The sequence below is a fragment of the Centrocercus urophasianus genome, unplaced genomic scaffold, assembly GCF_019232065.1.
Source record: "Centrocercus urophasianus isolate 14NV4802_14NV808 unplaced genomic scaffold, USGS_Curo_1.0 seq_1378, whole genome shotgun sequence".
Classification (NCBI taxonomy): domain Eukaryota; kingdom Metazoa; phylum Chordata; class Aves; order Galliformes; family Phasianidae; genus Centrocercus; species Centrocercus urophasianus.
Window position 1 is genome coordinate 72,054 of NW_024884562.1, and position 19,686 is coordinate 91,739.

The 19,686-nt window shown below is 63.9% G+C and overlaps 3 protein-coding genes across 3 annotated transcripts in view; 1 reads left to right on the top strand and 2 right to left on the bottom strand.

The window, feature by feature from the left end:
* Positions 1-6,536, top strand: part of LOC122157446 (phosphofurin acidic cluster sorting protein 1-like) — a 43,175-nt gene extending 36,639 nt beyond the window's left edge. The window contains exons 10-24 of the mRNA XM_042813096.1: positions 1,257-1,350; positions 1,666-1,737; positions 1,903-2,033; positions 2,162-2,294; positions 2,421-2,525; positions 3,085-3,191; positions 3,428-3,582; positions 3,674-3,784; positions 3,858-3,960; positions 4,612-4,654; positions 4,765-4,807; positions 4,892-5,033; positions 5,167-5,390; positions 5,560-5,673; positions 5,766-6,536. Of these exons, the coding sequence (XP_042669030.1) occupies positions 1,257-1,350; positions 1,666-1,737; positions 1,903-2,033; positions 2,162-2,294; positions 2,421-2,525; positions 3,085-3,191; positions 3,428-3,582; positions 3,674-3,784; positions 3,858-3,960; positions 4,612-4,654; positions 4,765-4,807; positions 4,892-5,033; positions 5,167-5,390; positions 5,560-5,673; positions 5,766-5,881 (1,693 nt within the window). The 3' untranslated portion in view covers positions 5,882-6,536. The remainder of the gene's footprint in view (positions 1-1,256; positions 1,351-1,665; positions 1,738-1,902; positions 2,034-2,161; positions 2,295-2,420; positions 2,526-3,084; positions 3,192-3,427; positions 3,583-3,673; positions 3,785-3,857; positions 3,961-4,611; positions 4,655-4,764; positions 4,808-4,891; positions 5,034-5,166; positions 5,391-5,559; positions 5,674-5,765) is intronic.
* A 181-nt stretch (positions 6,537-6,717) lies between these two features.
* Positions 6,718-16,184, bottom strand: LOC122157447 (cullin-9-like). The gene is made up of 29 exons (XM_042813097.1): positions 15,572-16,184; positions 15,115-15,269; positions 14,388-14,876; positions 14,120-14,255; positions 13,623-13,813; positions 13,113-13,452; positions 12,792-12,972; positions 12,446-12,653; positions 12,187-12,365; positions 11,892-12,109; positions 11,578-11,812; positions 11,393-11,498; positions 11,086-11,313; positions 10,914-11,004; positions 10,663-10,834; positions 10,435-10,540; positions 10,217-10,312; positions 9,962-10,137; positions 9,583-9,716; positions 9,356-9,514; positions 9,166-9,275; positions 8,907-9,089; positions 8,572-8,720; positions 8,207-8,429; positions 7,959-8,124; positions 7,726-7,871; positions 7,489-7,606; positions 7,173-7,375; positions 6,718-7,091 (listed from the first exon to the last, which is right to left on the bottom strand). The coding sequence occupies exons 1-29, from the start codon at positions 16,167-16,169 to the stop codon at positions 6,810-6,812; spliced, it is 5,778 nt and encodes a 1,925-aa protein (XP_042669031.1). The 5' UTR covers positions 16,170-16,184; the 3' UTR covers positions 6,718-6,809.
* A 1,625-nt stretch (positions 16,185-17,809) lies between these two features.
* On the bottom strand, positions 17,810-19,610 carry MRPL2 (mitochondrial ribosomal protein L2). Its single transcript, XM_042813098.1, has 6 exons — positions 19,367-19,610; positions 19,167-19,290; positions 18,572-18,687; positions 18,384-18,494; positions 18,131-18,204; positions 17,810-18,053 (listed from the first exon to the last, which is right to left on the bottom strand). Exons 1-6 carry the CDS (start codon positions 19,608-19,610, stop codon positions 17,844-17,846), a joined length of 879 nt encoding a protein of 292 aa, XP_042669032.1. The 3' UTR covers positions 17,810-17,843.
* Between the last annotated feature and the right edge of the window lie 76 nt (positions 19,611-19,686).

Below are 19,686 nucleotides of genomic sequence, written 5' to 3' on the forward strand. Positions count from 1 at the left end.
GGTAGTTCCTTGGGAACAGAAAGGCCGTGCAGAAAGCTTACATAAAGCTGAACCTGCTGAGGATCTGTCTCTGGTATGAACCAGCAGGAGAGCCTCTACATTGCAGAGCAAGGAAAGCTGAGGATTGCAGGAGAGCTCCGTGCTGAGTGTGATACATCCTGTAGTGATGAAAGCTGCTGGATTGCAAGCCAGAGGAAGGACAGACGGGCACAGCTTGGTTGGGGCAAGGGGGAAACAGCCCCTTTTTAAGGGGGTGCTGAAAGCTAGACCAAAAGTATGCAATGCAGTGCAATGCAGAGGCATCCAACCTAACAAAAAGCAAGGCATGAAAACACCTGTTTGTTGAGGTGGCAGTGACATCAGGGTGTGCTGTGTCCTGGTAGGATTACTGGAACAGTACAAAGGAGTGTGAGAGAAAACTCCCTGTAGTTCTTGTGGCTTGTGTTTTTAATGCAGTCAGCATGGATCAAATCATTGGCTGAGAAAAGGCAAGGGTAAAGTAATGGCTGCACAGTGTGGCGACAGTGCCTGAGATCCTGTAGTGGACATTGGAGGGGTGGAGAGAGCAGAAATGTGCTAATAATAGGAGGCATCAGTTATCCTTGTGTGAGCTGGGGAAAAGAGGTCATCAGGGCACAAAGCTGACTCTAAATCTGTTGCTCTTGTAAATGACTGCATTGTGAAGGAGCTGGTCATGGAGCTAGTGAGGGGAAATCAGCCAGGACTTCTCCAGGACAGTGTACAGACACTGCTGCTGAGGAGCTGCTCTGTTGTGGCGACCATTGCTTACTGCATTGAAATGCCACTGTAGGAGCAGTGAAAGCAAAGAACCCAGCAAACACTGTTGTTCCTGGAAGCGTGGCGTGCTGCACACAAATAAGGAGGTGTGTTGAAGGGAAGCAGCCAAGATGTTCAGAAGCCTGAGCATTCTGCATGTAACCCGCAGAAAGTTGCAGGTATATCCAGTTGAGAACAACAGATAGCAATGGCAACTCTGGCCAAGTCCTAACAGCTGTGCCCACAATGTTGCAGCCAGCAGAGCCTCCAGGAAACTGGAAGCGAGCATCGTTTGGTCAGGCTGCTGAGCACATGGGTGTCTGCCCCTGTGTCCCACTAGGGACCCCTTTGCAGTGCTCTGTGCTTGGGATAGGCTGGCGGGGGCGTGCTGGGATCGCGGTGACTTTGTTCCTCTCTTATTCCTGCCTTTTTCTCTCCCGTCTGTCTGTCCGTCCGTCCGTCTGTCTGTTTCTCTGCAGGCGTTTCTTTGAGGGAGTCTCTCATTCTGGTTCCCAGACTGAGATCGGCAGTCTGCACAGCCAGAAAGGGCAGGACCAAGAGTCGGGCAGCCCTGTGAGTTACACCACCACCACCACCTCCTGTCCCTTCCCTCCCCGGCCAGCCCAGCATCCCCGCAGTACCTGCAGCTCCCTCTGAGACCGCTCCTCCCAGCAGCGCCTGCCTGGGGCTGCTCCTTCCCTTCTTTCCTCTTCTTTCTCCCAGTGCAGGCAGACAGGTATTGATGACCTTCCAGGCAAGGCAGGGGGACGTCCTCTGGGGCTGTCCCAGAGCATGGGGGCATGTGTTCCGTGAGGTCCCACAGCAGGCATGAGTCATTCCCCACACAGGGTGCTCCATCCCGCTCTGATCCTGCTCCCTGTCCCCCAGGGCGAAGCAGAAAAACGGAAGCCAGGAGCGCCAAGAGCACAGGAAGAGCCAGGAGCCGAGGTCCCTGTGGTGGTGAGTTCAGCATGTGCGGCTGGAGCGAGAGCGGGAGATAGGGCTGCAGGAGATGCAGCCCTGACGCCCTGCAGTCTTTGCTCTCCTGTGGGATCTATCCTGGATTGGGGTCCCCGTGGGCATGTGGAGCATGGTGTGCGCAACATGACCATGTGTGGCCCTCAGGAGCTGGCTGCAGAGGAGCCGTGTCCCCGGCTGGCCCCCCCTGAGGCTGCCACCAGAGAGAGCAGCGTGGACAGGCTGGCCCAGCTGGGCCCTGGAACCAAATCTGAGCTCCCCAGTGCTGTGTCACCCAGGTAAGGTGGCTCTGGGCCTGGGGCCATTGCTGAGAAAGCTCACACCGACTCCCCGCAGTGAGCAGGGCAGTGGTGGAGATGGGACATCTCCCCTTCCCGGTGTCATGTCTTCTGCTTCTTGCTCACAGCAAGGCAGAGAGCAAGCAGTTGTGGCGTCCCCGCAGCACCTCAGTGAAGGACCGGCAGAGCTCCAAGGGACAGAGTGGCCGCACCAGCAGCCTGGACAGCGAGAGCTCCCCGGACTCGTGGCACAGCACCCAGGTGAGGCCTGGTGCCGTCTCACCTGATGGTGACCTGACTGCTGAGAACCCCGATGGGCCTTTTGTCACAGCTGCCCACAGCTGGGGCACCCTGCTGGGTTTAACCTTGGTGGGGATGTTGTCCTAGGTGCCCCGAAAATCTGTTTATGATCAGCTGAACCAGATCCTGGTCTCAGATGAGCAGCTTCCAGAGAGCATTGTGCTGGTGAATGTCGCTGAATGGCAGGGGCAGGTGAGTAGAGGCAGAGGGAGAGCTTGGATGTGTGTGGGTCCCACAGGCTTGTCTCAGCTGTGGCAGGGTGTCCAGGGACCTTGGCCAGCTGTGCCCTCCTCTCCCCAGAGCGTGGCCCATCCCTGGGGAACACAGTGCATTTGCAGCACTGAACTACATACTTAAGTCTGTCCATTTCCTCCATCATCTGCTATATGCTGATGTTGCTGGATCCTCAAAGCATGACACCCAGAGAAGTCCCAGAAGGGACAGACTGCGTGCCTTGTGCAGTTGGTTTGTGCTCATACCACAGTGCTCAGGGCTTTGTTGGATACCCCAGGTGAGGTGCTGCACTCCCCCTGCTGGCACTGGGCTCTGGGGAGAGGAAGCAGCACAGTTTCCAAGGCAGGCTTTGTGGCAGAAGAAAAACTCCTTGGGTCGAGGCATGCTGCATGTCCACGCTCTGCCTCTTGTCCTGATGTGGGGATGCTTGAGTGCTCAGCCCAGGATGTGCTGTGCTCCATCCCAAAGGGGAGTGGGGCCCGGGCAGGTGCTTATCCAAAGTCCTCTCCCTTGGCAGTATGTGAGCGAGCAGCTCCAGGCGCACAAGCAGCTGGTCGTTTCCACCTGCTCAGTGGCAGACATCCAGGCGGCCTTCAACACCACCGTCTCCCGTATCCAGCGATAGTGAGTATAGCTTGGGCTTGGTCTGGCAGCTCCCTCTGGCTGCCAGGAAGGGCGCTGGGTTCCCTTGGGGCTCAGTGGGATACTGGAGCTGTGGGTGCAGCTATAGGAGCCGGTGTAGGCCTGGGGGAGAGCAGGAGATTCCAGCCCACGTGAGCTGTTAATAGGCAGCAGCAGGGCTCTGGTGCTAGGCACGTAACGGGAGTCCGTCACAGTCTCTTTTCTTCTCCCTTCGGCAGCTGTAACTGTAACTCCCACATGCCCCCCCCAGTGAAGGTAGTTGTGGCAGGGGACCAGAGCTACCTGAGTGTTGTCCTTCGGTTCTTCGTGGAACAGCTGGCCAGCAAGACGCCTGACTGGCTCAACTACCTTCGTTTCCTGCTGGTGCCACTGGGTGAGAGCTGCCACTCGACTGGCCACCGGGATGCCCTCCACCATGCTGTGCTCCCCTGCCCAGAGCCAACAATGCTCTTCTCCCCACACAGGCTCTCACCCTCTCGCCAAGTACCTGGCTTCGGTGGATAACAAGTACAGCACTCTGTTCCTGGACACAGCGTGGCGGGAGCTGTTCAGCAGGGCTGAGCCCCCCACTGCAGGTAAGGAGTGGGGCTGCTGGGGCTGGTGGTGCCCAGCTGTCCCCAGGGCCCTCACTGCTCCCTCTGCCTGCAGACACTGTGGACATTGCGGGCCGCGTTGCCCAGTTCATTGCTGGAGCCAGCCTGTCTCACCAGCTGCCCATCTCCGAGGCCATGCTGACCTACAAGCAGAAGAGGTGAGCGTGGCCTGGGGGTGCCTTGTGCAGCCCCAGTGTGGGTTGTGCCTGGGACAGGGCTGAGGGAGATGGGGGATGAGCTGAGCAAGGCCACCTGCTGCCCCCTAACCCCTCTGTAGCAACTGGGGGCTGTGGCAACCCTAGCAATGGGGTCTGACCACCTGGGCTGGGCTGAGGGCCGCCAGCCAGCGCTGTGCTGCCCGGGGGTTGACGCTCGTGTTCCGGCTGCACTCTCACCTCTCCCTTCTCTTGGTTTCTGGCACCCAAGGAAGAGAAGTCTCTATTTTGATTTTTATATCAGGTATTGGCTTGTGCTTGCTGTGCCGCTGCCTGGCCCTCCCTCCCCCCTCCTATGTGCGTCCACCCCCTGTGCTGTGCAGAGGAGCCATGGCCCCAAAACGGGGCAGGGCTGCCCTCCCGCATGCCAGCCTCTCCCAGCACCAGAGGAGCCAACTCCTTGCCTCCTTGTGTAGTGTGCCCTGTGCTGCCATGTCGGGGACAGGGAGTCCCATGGGAGGGAGGGCAGAGAAAGAGGGTCCTGGTGGCCAGGAGCCAGCATTGGCCCCTGCCGGCGTGGGGGTCCCAGGACTACTAGGTTGGCCAGCATGGCAGGCGTGCCCAGCCCCTCACCAGCCTCTCTTCCTTGTGCAGCCCTGATGAGGATTCCTGCCAGAAGTTCATACCCTTTGTAGGGGTAAGTGTGTTGAGGAGCCAGCAGGCAGCTGGGCTCCAGGGGGAGAAGGGGCAGTGCGCAGCCCTGCTGGTACCAGCACTGGGGACCATCTGACTTGTCTCTCCTTGTAGGTTGTGAAGGTGGGCCTGGTGGAGCAGTCCTTCAGTGCCTCTGGTGAGTTCCTGTGAGCCCCCCGTTTGTGCCTCACCATGGTGAGGTCCCGTCAGTGTCCCCCTGAACCCCTCGTTTCCTCTGCAGTGGACTCAGATGATGCCACAGCCTGCACCCCTTCGCTGCTGAGCTCAGTGCCAGCTGCTGGCAGTGCATCCCCCTATGGCAAGGAGACTGTGAGCACCCCACCACCCTCCCCATCTGTCAGCAGCGGCCTCTCAGGTGCTGGGTAAGGAACTGGGGCTGGCGCAGGAGACTTGGAGGTGCTCTCTGGCCAGGCTGCTGCATACTAGGGTTATGGGGCCAGTGTGCTCCCAGGGCAGGCTGCAGCTGGGCCATGGGGTGCTGCCCATCTTTTCCAGGTCTCTGAGCCCTGGCGTGGAGGTGATGGGCCTGCAGGTGGACTACTGGACAACACAAGGGCTGGATAGGAAGAAGGAGGGCGAGAAGCGGGAGACGGGCATCAAGAACACACTCAAGAGCAACTTCCGCTCGCTCCAGGTCAGCCGCATCCCCGGCGTCGGGGAGCTGGTGCCACCCAGCACTATGGCCATGACTGTGGTTACCAAGGAGAAGAACAAGAAAGGTAACTCCCAAACCCATCCTGGGGTGCTCTGCTGTGCGGGGCCACAGCCAGTTGCACCAAAGGCAGTGGGAGGGCAGGCTGAGAGGAGGCAGCCTTCCCTGGGGTGAGGGCTGCCACCCACTGCCCAGTGGGTACCTGCTAACACTGGCATTGTGTCTCTGGCCCTCAGTGATGTTCCTGAGCAAGAAACCAAAAGAGAAGGACCTAGAACCCAAAAGCCAAGTCATCGAAGGGATCACACGCCTCATCTGCACAGCCAAGCACCAGAACACCATGCTGCGAGGTGAGGACAGACATTAGCCTCTAAGGACACCCAGCCAGGCAGCCCTGGCTGCCCAGGGTAGGGCTGTGCCTTACTGCGCTATCTCCTGTCAGTCTCTATAGATGGGGTGGAATGGAACGATGTGAAGTTTTTCCAGCTGGCAGCACAGTGGCCAACACACGTCAAGTACCTCCCCGTGGGCATCTTCGGCTACTCAAAGAGCGTGTGAGATGCGGTGCAGTCCTGAAGCAGAGCTGTGGAGGGTTTATGGGAGGAGGCACAGAGACAGAGGTGCTCCCATGCCCCTGTTCCATGGCCCTGAAGAGGGAACACCACACCCACACCACTCCCTGTGAGCCAAGATCCATGAAGGTGAGGCCGCTGAGACTGGGTCCATGCATCCTCCGCTACCAGCCAGGGCACCACGCCATCTGCCTCCCCTGCCCCCCACAGCAGCCTGGGACAAGGGCTGGCACCGGCCACGAGCCTGACTGAGCTTTGGGTCCCCTCTCCCCCAGCTCTGCAGCTGCCAGGGCCCCAGCTGGGCTGGGCCTGGGCAGTATCCCAGCGCTGGAGCCAGAGCAGAGCTGTGCAGGGTGGGGGCCAGTGCTGAGCAGGGCCCCCACACCTGCCCTTCACCAGACCAAGCTGCCGGGCCTGCCCCATGGGGCTGAGCCTCAGCAGTTCCCCTGTCCCTGTGCAGCCCCAGTGCTGCTGCCACTGTCACGTCCATGTCCTGGCCAGCCCTGCCCCACAGTGCTGCCAGCTGGAGGTATAGCATGGGGGCACCTGGATTTTTGTTGGTTTTTTTTTTTCTTTTTTTTTTTTTTTTTTTTTTACAAGATTCTATTTTTTTTAAATTTATTGTACGGTTACTTTTCAGGATTAATTTTAATAAATTAATGCTGGTACCATTATGGCAGGGCTGTGTAGTTCCCTCTGTGCCTGAGGGCAACAATGCAAAGACAGGTTGGCTCCTACTGCTCCTCCAGTAGGTAGGGCTGAGGGTAACATCTCTCCTCGCAAGCCCAGGGTCAGCTGCAGCTCTCGACACGTTAGCAGATGTGCAGCCAAGCTTGTTTATTCCCACTAAAGCCCCAAGTCCACCAGAAGTGATGGACTGGGCTCAGCTCATGCCCTGCCAGCTCAGTCCTTCTCTACCGAAAGGTGGAGAATGTCTGTCTCCTTTCAGCAGAGGCTGGGTTTGCTGCTGTCTTGATCTCTACAGTCTGGAAGGCAACCTGGGCCTGGGCCTGGGATAGGGCTGGTGGGGGCTCAGCAGAGACGTACTCCAGGACATGAGGCCTCTCATCCTGGCGCCGGAGGTAGCCCTGGTTCAGCAGGTGCAGGACACAGGACAGCACGTCCACACTGTGACAGCAGAAGCTCAGGAACTGCAGGCCTGGCCCCAGCTCACCCTTCTCACAGGCATCGATCACCTGCAGCAGCACAAGAACGCATCACTCTTCACTCATCACCTGGCAGCCCCTCTCTGCCCCTCAAACCTTCAGCCTCTGTACCTTAAACACCAGGTTATCGATGTGCAGCTGCTTTTCCGCCTTGAGGATGCGGGTGATGAGGCAGCAGAGGACATTCCTTTTCCACTCCAAGGCACTGCTCTCAGCCCTCTCTGCCCGCAGGTACCTCTGCCGGGGCAGCAGCCTCAGCTGGCGGCCAGAGGCATGGGCCAGGGCCGCCCGGTTCAGCCGCAGGGCACCTGGAGCTGCACCCGGCCCACGGTCAGCCAGGCCCCGAGCTGGTCCCTGAAGGAGCCCCAGGAGGCAACCAGTGGGGCCAGGCCAGCACTGCCCCAGGGATACCCAGCCCCACACTCACCCCCCTGCGTGCAGCTCTGCACCAGGATGCCATCACCGTGGGTCAGCGGGACCAGGGCCTGGTGCACCAGCTCGGCAGGGAGCCCCGTCGCCTGCAGCAGAGCCTCCACTGCCACCTCCTACAGAGGAACGGAGAGCGATGGCCAGGCAGGAACATCCCTGCCACAAACACTGCTGAAAGCCCCCCCAGAAGGCAGCACCAGCCACGTCCCTCCGGCCCCACGGCCCCGGCTCCTACCTCAGTGCTGTTGAAGCGCAGCAGGATGTACATCTGCAGCGTGGACACGTGGAGGACGCAGTCTCCAAAGCACAGCTCAGCGTGGCCCAGCCACGTCCACTGCAGCCACCGGGGCCTCGCACACCCCCAGCCCAGCCGGCTCTGGCCTGCCAGGGCAGCGTCAGCCTCGCAGGCGCTCCCGGTGCCCCCGCACTGCTGGCTGAGAGCCCTGACCCCACATCCACCACACTCACTGTGCTGCCAGAAGGCTGTGAACTCATCCAGCAGGGAGCTCAGCGCCGCCGGGAAGAACCTCCGGGGCTCCTCCATGAAGCACAGCGGGGACATAGGCCAGCAGCGTGGGGACAGCACCAGCACCTCCACCTCCAGTGTATCTGCTGTGGAGGCCTCCCCTGGAGCCTGGGGACGGAGGGCGGCTCAGGACGGGCCTGGGACCCCGCCAGAACGGGGCAGCCCCCGGCCCCAGCCCTCTGCCCCTCACCTCAGCCTTGGGGCTCTCTGCACCCAGGCCACACTCCAGCAGCCGCCGGTCTCGCTCCTGCAGCCGGAAGAGGCGGAAGAGCCGCCGCAGCTCCTCCGACTCTGCCAGGTTGCTCAGCATCTCCTGGGGGAAGCGGCGGGGGAAGCACGGCCCCATCTGCTCCACCACGGCCCCTTCCAGCCAGGACGGCCCCCGTGACAGCAGCCGGTCCCCCAGGTACAGCCTGCCACAGCCATGGGTAAAGGCTGCCTCAGCCATGCGGCTGCCGGCCCCACCACAGCCAGGACAGGCCCCTGCAGGGCCATGGAGCCCCGCGGTCCCGTGGCCCTTCCCTCCCCAAGGCACAGCAGGGGCAGTGCACTCACTGGTAGAAGTGCTCGAAGGTGTGGGCGAACTCCAGGCCACCAAAGATGACGAAGGGCTCCAGGATCTGCTGCAGCTGCCCCGTGCTGCCCGTGGCCCCGTGCAGCTCCTGCACCTTCCTGTCCAGGTAGCGGGCGAACCGCTCGCTCACCTGTGCAGGAACGGGAATGGACACGTGGGCACGGGGCGGCCGCAGTGGGGACCCAGGGACCACAGGGAGCCCCGGGGCACTCGGAAGGGGACACGGTGACCCGGCCCAGGCAGCGAGCACACCCGGGCTGTGTGCCTGCAGCTGGGCACAGGCGCCGGCAAGGGCCACACTGGGCCCTGGACTCACATGCAGGGCGGTCAGGAAGGAGAGTCGCTGCAGAGCCCCGGCGACGCCCTGGCCCAGGGCTGCCACGAAGGCGGCCCGCTGCCCGAAGAGCTCCTCCGTGGCACCACGCAGGCGCCGGTACAGCGCGCAGTACCGCTCCACAACGTCCGGTGCCTGCCCCGACATCTCCAGGAACTGCTGCACCTGCGGGCACGGCCGAGGGGTGAGCTGCAGCGGGACCGACACGGGCCCAGCCGGCACCCACAGCCCCGCGCCCTACCTGCCGCTGCACCACGCCATGCCAGCACCGCACCGCGTCCCGCAGGCAGCCAGACTTCTCTGCCACAGCCACCCGGGCTGGCGCCTCCTTGTTCCTGCCCTCCTTCCCGCCTGCCAAGGCACGGCCGAGGCTCAGCCCCGCACGCCGCCGCCCCTTGCCCGGCCCCGCACGAAGGCGGCCCTGCGCTCACCGGCCGCTGCCGCCTCCGCCGGCTCTGCGCCCGGGTCCACGTGCACCAGGAGCTGGGTCAGGCGCCGCACACAGGAACCGAAGGCGCCACCGCGGGACTGCTCTGCGCTCCCCAGGTACTCGCCCAGCAGCCAGGCCAGGGGGCTGATGCCGCTCGAGTCTGCCGGGACGCAGAGACTCAGGGGGAGCCTCGGGCACTGCGGGGAGGGTCCGGGAGGACGGCGGTACCTGGGCTGGTGATGCTCTGCACCACGGGGGTCACCAGGGCCTCCCAGCACGCCCTGCCCAGGGCTCGGGCCGCCTCGTTATCGGGAAGGAAGCGGTCGGCGAAGTCTTGCTCGTGCTGTAATGCCCGGTTCAGCCTGAAACGGACAGGGGGCAGCACGGGACAGCACCAAACGCCCACCGACCGCACACGGAACCGCCTCGCCAGGCCAGGGGGCGACGGGGATCGCTCCCAGCCCCGCCCCTCAGCAGGCGGGAGACTGCCGCAGCCCCACTCCTCCCAGGGCAGGACTCAGCCCCACGGTGCCCCCGCGGGCTGCCTGCACCACCCCTGCCGCCTCGGGACCCCAGGGACAGACAGCACAGCCCACGCACCACTCACTTGCCAAAGAGCTGCAGCAGCTGTCCCCGATCCTGGTGGATCTCCTGGCACCAGGCGTGCGCCCGAGCACTGCAGAAGAGGAACGTGCGCCGGCACAGCTGCTCCTTGAAGATGGGCCACAAGGTGGGCTTGGGCCCCAGCACCTCGATGCCACGCACACGCGTGTCGATGCCACCCTATGGAAAAGCACAACCCTGAGCTCCCGGTGCACCCCTGACACCCACTGCCATGCCCCAGGCTGGCCGCAGCTCCCACCTGCTGGCACCGCTTCACCCGGATCTGGATGACGGGCCAGAAACGCGTCATGTTCTCCAGCAGCACCACCCTGCTGGCCGAGGGCAGGACGGTCACCTGCGGGCACACGGCAGCTCTCAGCGCGGGCAGTGAGAGCAGCCACCCTCGCACTCCCGGTCAGCCCTTGTGCAGCCACGGCCGGGATCACCTCACGGCCCAGCAGCACCGGTGCAACTCACTGCGTTCAGCTCCGTACGGACATCAGCGGGGCTGTCCCCTCCCAGCACCACCACGCGGGCCGGCATGTAGCTCGAGTCCTCGCTGGCCACCAGCATGCTCATCTCCCTGCGGCGAGGCAAACACAGAGCTGCCCCGCAGCCCCCACCCACGTCCAGCAGCCCGAGCGGGGGGCCTCAGGGACAGCACGCGTGGAGCCCCGCAGCCATCTCCTCCCCGCACAGCCCTACCTGACCACCACCCCGCACTGCATGTGGATGGTGATGTAGTGGGAGCCGGTGCTGCCGTTCGACTCCCAGTAGGTCTTGGGGTTCCTGTCCGTCAGCTTGCTGGCGCGGTGCGGGTTGGAGGAGACCTGCACCTTCTCCCAGCACTTGTCCTCCTTCACCTCCACGCTGGAGCCTGCAGGGAGAGCACACGCAGCCTCCAGCTGTTGCTGGGACGCACACCGGCACGGGGCCCGGCTCCCACTCGCGCTCACCTCGGCACAGGTTGCGCAGAAAGATGTCAAAGAAGGGGACACTGATGGGCCGCTGGATGCGGCGGTGCTCCTCAATCTGCCCCAGCACCACCTGGGGATGGGGACGGGGCCATGCCGTCAGTGGGGGCCGCATCCTTCACCCCAAGCCGGGTAGCTTGGATACCCAGCCCACCTGGATGCAGCCGGCCAAGATGCTGCCCGTCAGCTTCTTGTAGAGCGCGGCGTGCCTCTCGCAGTCGCTCACCAGCTCTAGCAGGGCCGGTGCCAGCGGCAGGGCCGGGCCGTGCTTGTCCAGGGCTTTGGCCACAGCCTCACGGGCACCTGCACGGCACATCCCCACAGCGCAGTCTTTGCTGGTGGTAGCCAGGCGGTGCAGGAAGCCCACCGCCTCCTGCACCACCTGTGGGAACACGGCGGTGTTGAGCCGGCGGCACGCAGCACAGCCCTCCCTGCCCCCGGGAGCACCGCGGCCCTCTCACCTCACGGTCGCTGCTGTGGGCGCTCAGGAAGGACAGGCACGGCTCCACGCACTCATGCCAGGGCAGCGCATCCTCCCGGTAACCGTCCAGGAACACGCTCAGGATTCTGTATGACACACGGCGACGCTCAGGTTGGGGCACGAGGCGGCCCTGCCCTGGGCTCCCACACTCTGACCGAGCCCCACCTGAGGATCCGCAGCCCCATGGCCTTCTCCACCCCCGGCAGCTCGAGGCTGCGCAGCAGCGGATGGAAGCACTGGCGCTCCTGCAGCTGCCGGGATGCCTCACCCGCAGGCATGGCGGCCACGCCACAGAGCTGCCGTTCCAGGGCCACCACCACGTCCTCGGGCAGCGCGCCATCCCATAGGCCGCCTGCGGGCACCCGTGCCTCCCTCGCCTCCAGCAGCAGGGCCTCGGTGCCTGTGGGACAGGCAGCATAGGATGGGATCCTCAGCCCCCGCCTGCGGGGCCGTGGCACGGAGGGCCGCCTGCGCAGTACCTGGCATCTCAGGGCTGCAGGACAGCCGGTGCTCCGCCAGGCGGTTGATGACGCCCAGGGCCAGCATGGCGTTGGGGCAGCCGGCGTCCTGCCCGGCCCGCCAGCAGCTCTGCAGCACCACATGGAGGTCACAGCCCACCAGCTGTTCCGCCAGGCCTCGGTGCCCATCCACCAGCATCCTCACCACCAGCAGCCCGTTCTGCACGCCCGAGGAGCCCCTGCGGGGATGCGGCCGTGTGGGCGCCTTCCTCCCCAGCTGCGCAGCTCCCCAGGACTCGCCCAGCCCCGTCCCTACCCTGGCACGCCCTGCATGGCACGGATGGCAGCGGGGATGGCAGCCAGCAGGCCGGGTGAGCCCTCGCCGCAGGCAGAGCCGATGCTGGCAAAGATCTCCCGCATCATCTGCGCGTCGGCGTGGCTCAGCATCGACGGCTTTCCACCGGCACCTCCGGCTCCCACCAGCACCTTCAGGGCCTGCATGGCCCGCAGCGGCTCAGCAGGCGGCGGGCACCAAAGCGGGCCCCGCCAACCCCTGAGCTCCCGCACGCACTCACCGCCAGGCCGGCCTGCTGCACCAGGGCCGAGGCCGCGTGCTGCCGCATGCAGGCCAGCACCGCCCGCACACCTCCCTCTGTGGCGAAGGGCACGCACCACTCACACCTCTCCATCAGCAGCGCCACCAGCCGCAGCACCAGCGCCGCCAGGCACGACTCGGCCTCCTCAGCGCCCAGCAGCTCCACCACCGCCTTCACCAGCTTCTCCCTGCGTGGCCGAGGGCACCTCAGCAGGGACCCCCAGAGCCGCCTTCTCCTGCCCACGCCACCCCACCGCGCTCGGATCGCCCCACGCGAGCCCACCTGGGGCACAGAGACGCGAGAGCCGCCCCTCTCAGCCCCGCACCTGGTCCCCGGCCCGCCCTGGGCCTCGCTGCAGTGCCGCTCCTGCTCCCGGTCCTCCTCCAGCACCTTCACCACGTGCCGCAGCCCGGCCGCGCGCAGCTCCGCCTCGCAGTCACCACGCAGGATCGCGTCCGCCACGCGCCGCACCTCGGCCAGGCAGCCGCCCTCGCTGCCGCCCCACGCTGCAGGAGGGAGGGAGGCTGCGACATCGCCAGCAGCACCCGAGGCAGCTCCCAGAGATGGGCCCGCAGCCCCGGCACCCGCCGGCCTCCTCCCCCGGGCCACCTCCCGCGCCCGCAGCCTCCCTCGGTCGGGCCCTCACCTTCGCTCCGCTCCGCCGCCCGCGAGAAGCGCAGCCCTTCCCTCTCCAGGAGCTCACGGAACAGCTGGGAATCCGACCTGAGGGCCGCGGCTGCGGAAAGCTCTTCCTTGGCCACCTCGGCCGGCACAGTTCCGGGCTCATCGCCTTCTGAGCACGCCGTGGCACCGCCCCCGCCGCGCTGCTCGGCCGCACTCCCCACGTGCTCGGCGTACACACGGGAGCCGCGCAGCTCGCTCTGAGCGCTGCCCCGAAGCCGCTTCTCCAGGTCCTGCAGCACCTTCTGGGCCAGCTCCGCAGGGACCGGCAGCTGCAGCAGGGCGTCCTCGGCCGGCTCCGACAGCTGCATGGATGGAGATACGTCAACCCGCACGGACACACGACGGACCCCGCGCCCCTGGGACGGCCCGGGTCCAACCAGACAGAGGCGCTGCACCGACACAGAGCCCCAGACCCTTCCCCAGCACCGCGCGCCCGCTCCCTCGGCCTTCCCCGAGCCGCTCCGGCCCACACCTGCTCAGCGCGCTCCCGCTGGATGAGTCGGACGATCTCCTCCTGCTCCTGCGCTTCCAGCTTCTTCACAAAGAAGAGCAGCTCCCACCACTCAGCGCGGCTCAGGGTCGCTGCGGCTCTGCTCGGCCGCTCCCCCAGGTAAGGCAGCGAGTACAGCCCCCCCGGGGGCTTGGAGAAAAGCGGCTGTGCAGCTGCAGGACAGCAGAGAGAGGAAAGGCACCGTCAGCTTCCCTCCGCAGAGCCATCCTTTGCTGCACAGCCCTCACTCCCACAGTGAGGACCTCCCCGATCCGTCCCAGTGAGGGACAGGGAGGTGATAAGAGGGCAGCAAGAGGCAGGGAGCAGAGCTGGAAGCAGAGCCCTGGAGTGGGGCAGGTGGGGACTGCAGTCTTCTCTGAAGCCTCTTGGGGCCACAACTAGGCACCTGTTGTGCCAAATTATTCCCCCTAGACCTGGATCTGAGAATAAGCTGCGTGTCCACCTGGCCTGATGCTTACCTGCTACCAGCTTGTGGCTGTATCTCAGAGCGGACACCTTCTCTCGGCCCTCATGCTCCTCCTGCCCAGAAGAGCCAATGATCTCCACCATGTGCCAGTGAACCCAGTACGTGCAGCCCGAGGCATACCAGTACACCTGCAGAGGAGAGCCAAAACCACACATGACTGAGGAAATGCATGGCAAGCCCCGCTGCTCCCACACAAGGCTAAGGTATTTTCCATACCACACAATGTCCCCCAACAGCCCCATCCTCCCAGCAGCAGATACCTGCACAGGCGGCGTGCCATCATTACTCTGACGAAATTCACCCTCATCACCTGCGCCGACCTGTTCATAGTCCTCCAGCATGCGCACCCGCATGCCGTGCATCAGGTTTGCCTGCACATACTCCACATAGCTGCTGCGGCTTGGGAAGGCCGAGCGTGTCTTAAAGGTGCTGGGCTCATTTGGTGCAGGAGCAGGGGCTGCTGGAGCAGCACTGGAGGATGTGGGCTGGTGCTGGAAGATGGAGCGGGAGGTGCGAGGCTTCGTCTCCTGCTGGGATGGTGGCTCCGGTTTGTGGCTGTGGTCCCAGCCCATCACGTGCACCAGCTCCAAGATGAGGTTTGCCATAGCCATGCTGAACTCAAACTCCTGCTTCACACGGCTGCTCTTCTGCCGCTCCTCGCTCTGCTCCTCGCCACTGTTGAGCTTGTCCAGGAGAGAAGTGACGCACAGGTAGCGCTTCACCAGGGCGAACAGCTGCTTCCCGGGGATCTGCAACAGGCAGGGCTGTCAGACCGCAGCTGGCCAAGCACCTCACTCCCTCACCAGCTCATTCACAGCTCTGCAATGCCTGTGCACCAGCGGGCAGCAACACAGCTCCCCTCAGCCCACCCTGCCCACAGACAGGCTCTCCTCCTGCTTCCTCACTGCACCTCAGCCTCGAGCCAGGCCCAGACCCTGCGCCAGCCCTTACAATGCCAAGTCCTGGCCTGCTGCCCACTGTCACTACCTGAGGAAGATGAATGCCCTCAAAGGACACGCAGTGCTCTTCAGAGGATGTTGTCTCAGCAAACAGCTCCAGCAAGGTGTAACAGCTGTCAAAATCCATGTGCTGCTCGATGCCATCCTGCTGGCTCAGAGACAGAAGTACATGAGCCCAGCTCCCTGCAACAACAACAGAAAACATTTAGGCTCTCTAACAGAGAACCCTCACACCTCGCTGCACCAATCAGCCTGACTGCAGCAGGCAAGGATCGGCTTTGTTGCTCAGGATAACCCAACACATCAGGCACCTCCGAGCCACGGCAGCTCCTCTCTGATGAGAGCCTCGGGCAGGATCAGCCTCCGCTCAGTGCGGCCCCAGGAGAGGCTCCACGCCGACGATGGCAGAGCCAACGGCCCCGCAAGGCCCCGCTCCCCGAGCCCCCGCCCTACCGAAGGAGCGGCGCCCTCGGCGGCAGCCCCACCTGCGTCGTGCGAAGCCAGAGCCCTCAGCATCTCGCCGGCGCCGCGGCAGATCGCCTTCTCCTCGTGGCACAGCATCTCCGTCAGCAGCTCGAGGGCTCCCGTCTCCTCGAAGGCGCCCGCCAGCGCGCCGATGCCGGCGTACGCGCTCAGCACGCGGACGGTGTGGAGGACGGAGGACGCGGGGGCCCCGCCGCCGGCCAGCTGCCGGCCGGCTCGCCGCACCAGGCTCCCGACGTCGGCCTTCATCTCCAGCAGCGACGCCTCGTCCGGCGCCGCGGGCGGCGGGCCGGGCGCCCTCTCCTCCTCCGCCCGCGGCCCCGCCCGCTGCCCCTCGCCCAGCAGCGCCGGGCAGCCGGCGCGGACCTCCTCCGCCGACAGCCACATGGCCACGCTCTCCGAGCGGAGCCCTGCGGTGGAGGTGGAGCCGCCGCCGCCGCCGCCCGCCGCCCGCTCCTCCGCGCCGACCACGCGCCACCGCACCAGGTACTCCGGGGCGCCGTCGGGGCCGCGCCGCTGCCGCAGCAGCTCCTGCGGGTAGGCCTGCAGCTGGGGGCCCAGCTGCACCAGCAGCCCGCCCTCGGGCCTCTCGTTCACCATGCTGCCGGACGGCGCTGCGGGGAGCGCCGAGGGACGCGGGGAGCGGCGCGGCGTGTCCGCCCGCCCGCCAGGGGGCGCGATCGCCCCGCCGCCACCGGATGGTCTGCGGCCGCCGTCCCAGCCCGGCTAGGCGCCGCTTCCGGATGGGCGGGGGGGCTGGGGCGTGCGCGGCGGGCTGTGCCGACGGGAGCCGAGCGGGGCCGAGAGTCCTCGGAAGCGCCTCGTCGGCTCGGCTGCTGCATCGGTCCTGTTCTGTGACGGCTGGCTGGGAGGCGGGGCTGCCGGACCGTGCCTGGCGGTAGGACCGAGGAGGTGCCTTGGAGCACCTTCCAACCAGTCCGTCCTACGGGAAGGATTCGCCTAGGGCAGGTCCTACCTGGCCGACCTAGACGCCTTCTGCATCAGAGGCCTGCATTAGGAGAGCCACTGATGTCATCCAGCTGCATGTCAGTAAGGCCACTGATGCTGTCCTCCATAACATCCTTCTCTCCAAGTTGGAAAGATAACCATTCAATGGATGAGGAACTGGTCTCAGCGGCTCAGTGTCCAGATGAAGATCAGTGCCAATCAGGGTCCCTCGGGGGTCAATATCTGCCACCTTTAACATCAGTGACATGGAGTCAGTGGGATCGAGAGTGCCCTCGGCAGTTTGCAGGTGACACTGAGCTGTGTGGTGTGGTGAACACACCCAAGGGATGGGATGCCATCACAGAGAACTAGACAGGCTGAGCAGTGGGGCCCAGGAGAAGCCCACGAGGTTCAGCAAAGCCAAGTGCAAGGTCTTGTTCTTGGGCTGTGGCAACCCTGACTATCGGTACAAAATGAGGATATAAGAATGGAGCATAGCCGTGCTGAAAAAGACCCAGCAATAGTGGTGGATGACAGCTGGATGTAAGCCAGCACTGTGCCCTCACAGCCCAAAGAGCCAACCACATCCTGGGCTGCATCCAAAGCAGTGTGGCCAGCAGGGTGAGGGAGGGGATCTGCCCCTCTGCTCTGAGACCTCATCTGGAGCACTGTGGCCAGATGGGGAGTGCTCAGTACAGGAGAGACATGGAGCTGTCAGAGAGTGTGCAGAGGAGAGCTGCAAAAATGATCCAGGGATGGAACACCTCCCTGTGAGGACAGGCTGAGAGCTGGGCTGTGCAGCCTGGAAAAGGGAAGGCTCTGTGAGACCTAAAAGCAGCTTTTCAGTACCTGACTAGGGGGTGTAAGAAAGGAGGGGAAAGACTCTTCAGCTTTAGGACAATGTGATAGGACAAAGGAAATATGGTTTCAAACTAAAAAAAGAGGTTTAGACTGGATGCAAGGAAAAAAGATTTTTTTTTATAGGGGTGGTGAATGGGCCAGGTTGCCCAGAGCTGTGGTGGAAGTTCCAGCCTTGGAAATACTCAAGGTTGGATTGGATGGGGCTCTGAGCACCTGGTTGAGCTGTAGATTGCAGGGGAGTTGGAATAGATGGCCTTTAAGTGTCCCTTTCCACTCATAAGACTCTATGATTCTAAGTGTCCAGGCAGGAGAGCGTCTGACTACCTGATTTTGTGGGGCCCCAAGCCCACCAAGGCTCCAGACAGCTACAGCCAGTCTGGCCCAGCACCCATCTCTCCCACTCAGGAAGGGCAGCGGTAACATAACAGTGCTGGTGTGCAGAACGTTTTATTGGCCCTGGCCTCACTACTGTGTTGTGATGCGGGGCAAGTTGACGTAGCTCTTCATGGGTGGCAGCGGCTTGATCTTACGGCCAGCCCAGCCGCCCTTGCGATGCCATAAGCCTGTGTGCGGGCGCTTGCCCAGCCAGCGGTTGCGGCCGGCCTTTCCGATCACCCGCTTGTTGTGGTCGACGTTGGACACGCGGCCCACTGTGGCCACGCAGGTCTCCAGCACCTGGAGGATGGAAAAGAGCTGTGAGCCTCCTTGCTGGCACCCGGGTTGTCAGGATGGGGACGGCACGGCTCCCCCACCTGCATGTGTCTCTTGGAGGGCAGCTGCACGATGGCCGTCCCGTTTACCTTCCTCAGCAACACTCCGCAGGTCCCTGCAGCAGGTGAGAGGAGGCAGCTGTGCTGAGCAGTGGGACAAAGCCCTAAAGCCACTGCCACCTCTTTCTGAGGAAGAAGCCTCGGGGGCATCATCAGGAAGCACTGTTCCACCCCTTTAGAGGGCTGTGTTGCACCCAAATGCAGGGAGAAGACAGCAACCCCCTGTGTGACGCACCGGCAGCCCGGATGTACTGCGCTCCCTTCCCAGGGTGGCTCTCCAAGTTGCAGATGAGCGTGCCCACAGGCAGGGCTCCCAGCGGGTAGGCGTCCCCTTCCTTGGCCAACACTGCAAGGCAAAGCTGTGAGCTGGAGCGAGGCAACTCACAGGCTGCAGGCAGGGCTGGCTTGGGGTTGGGGACACACCTGCCATCCTTCCAATGTGGGAGGAGTTCTTGATCAGGTCCCCGGGCTGCATGTTCTCTGTGGCGATGATCCAGCGCTTCTGATTGCCACCAGCTACCAGGGCAATGTCAGCTGACCTGCACGTGGAATCACAGGCTCATTAAGGTTGGAAAAAAACAGAGGACACAAAGTCTATCTGTCAGCCCATAACCACAGAATCATTAGTTCCAGAAAAGCCCACTAAGGTCACCCAGTTCAACCCCACCGTGCCACTGCCCACGTCCCTCAGTGCCACATCCCATGGCTCTGGGACTCCTCCAGGTGACCCCACCGCTCCCTGGGCAGCTGTGTCAGTGCAGAATCACTTCTGGAGAAGGAATTGTTCCTAGCAGCCAACCCGAACCTCCCCTGGCACAACGTGAGGCCACCCCCTCTCGTCCTACGGCCGTTCCCTGCGAGCAGAGGCCGACCCCGCCTCACACAGCCTTCTTTCGGGTCACTGCAGAGCCACGAGGTCTGCCCTGAGCCGCCTCTTATCCAGACCGAACAGCCCCTGTTCCCTCAGCTCCCCGCAGTCCGTGTGCTGCAGACGAAGCACGCCCGACCCAGCACTCGCCTGCAAGGGTCGTATCGGACGGCGATGACCTTCTCAGTGCCCTCGTCGTACCGCAGCCGCTGGAAGTCGATCATGCGGTACCGCCGTTTGTGTCCCCCGCCGATGCCCCGCACTCGGATGCGCCCTGCGGGCCGGGAGAGCGGTTCCAGCCGCGCCCCCTCGGCCGTCCCTCCCGCCGTCCCCTGGCCTAGCCCTCCCACCTGTGTGATCGCGGCCGCCCGTCTTCTTCATGCCCACGGGCCGCACCGTGTACTTGACGCGGCACTTCCACATGGGGTCCGTGGTGCAGAGCGGCGTGGAGCCGCACAGCCCGCGCCGGGCGGCCGCCAGAGCCCCGCCGGGAGGAAACGGCGGCGGCGGCAGAAGGGCCCGGGCGACGGCCGCACGAGGTGCCGACACCGCGAGCGCCCCGAAGGCCCGGCACAGCGCCGCCGCCGCCGCCATCTTGCGCGCCCCGCACTGCGCATGCGGCAGAGGGCGGGAGCAGGCCGGCCGGTGGCGGCCATGTCGTGCTTAAAGG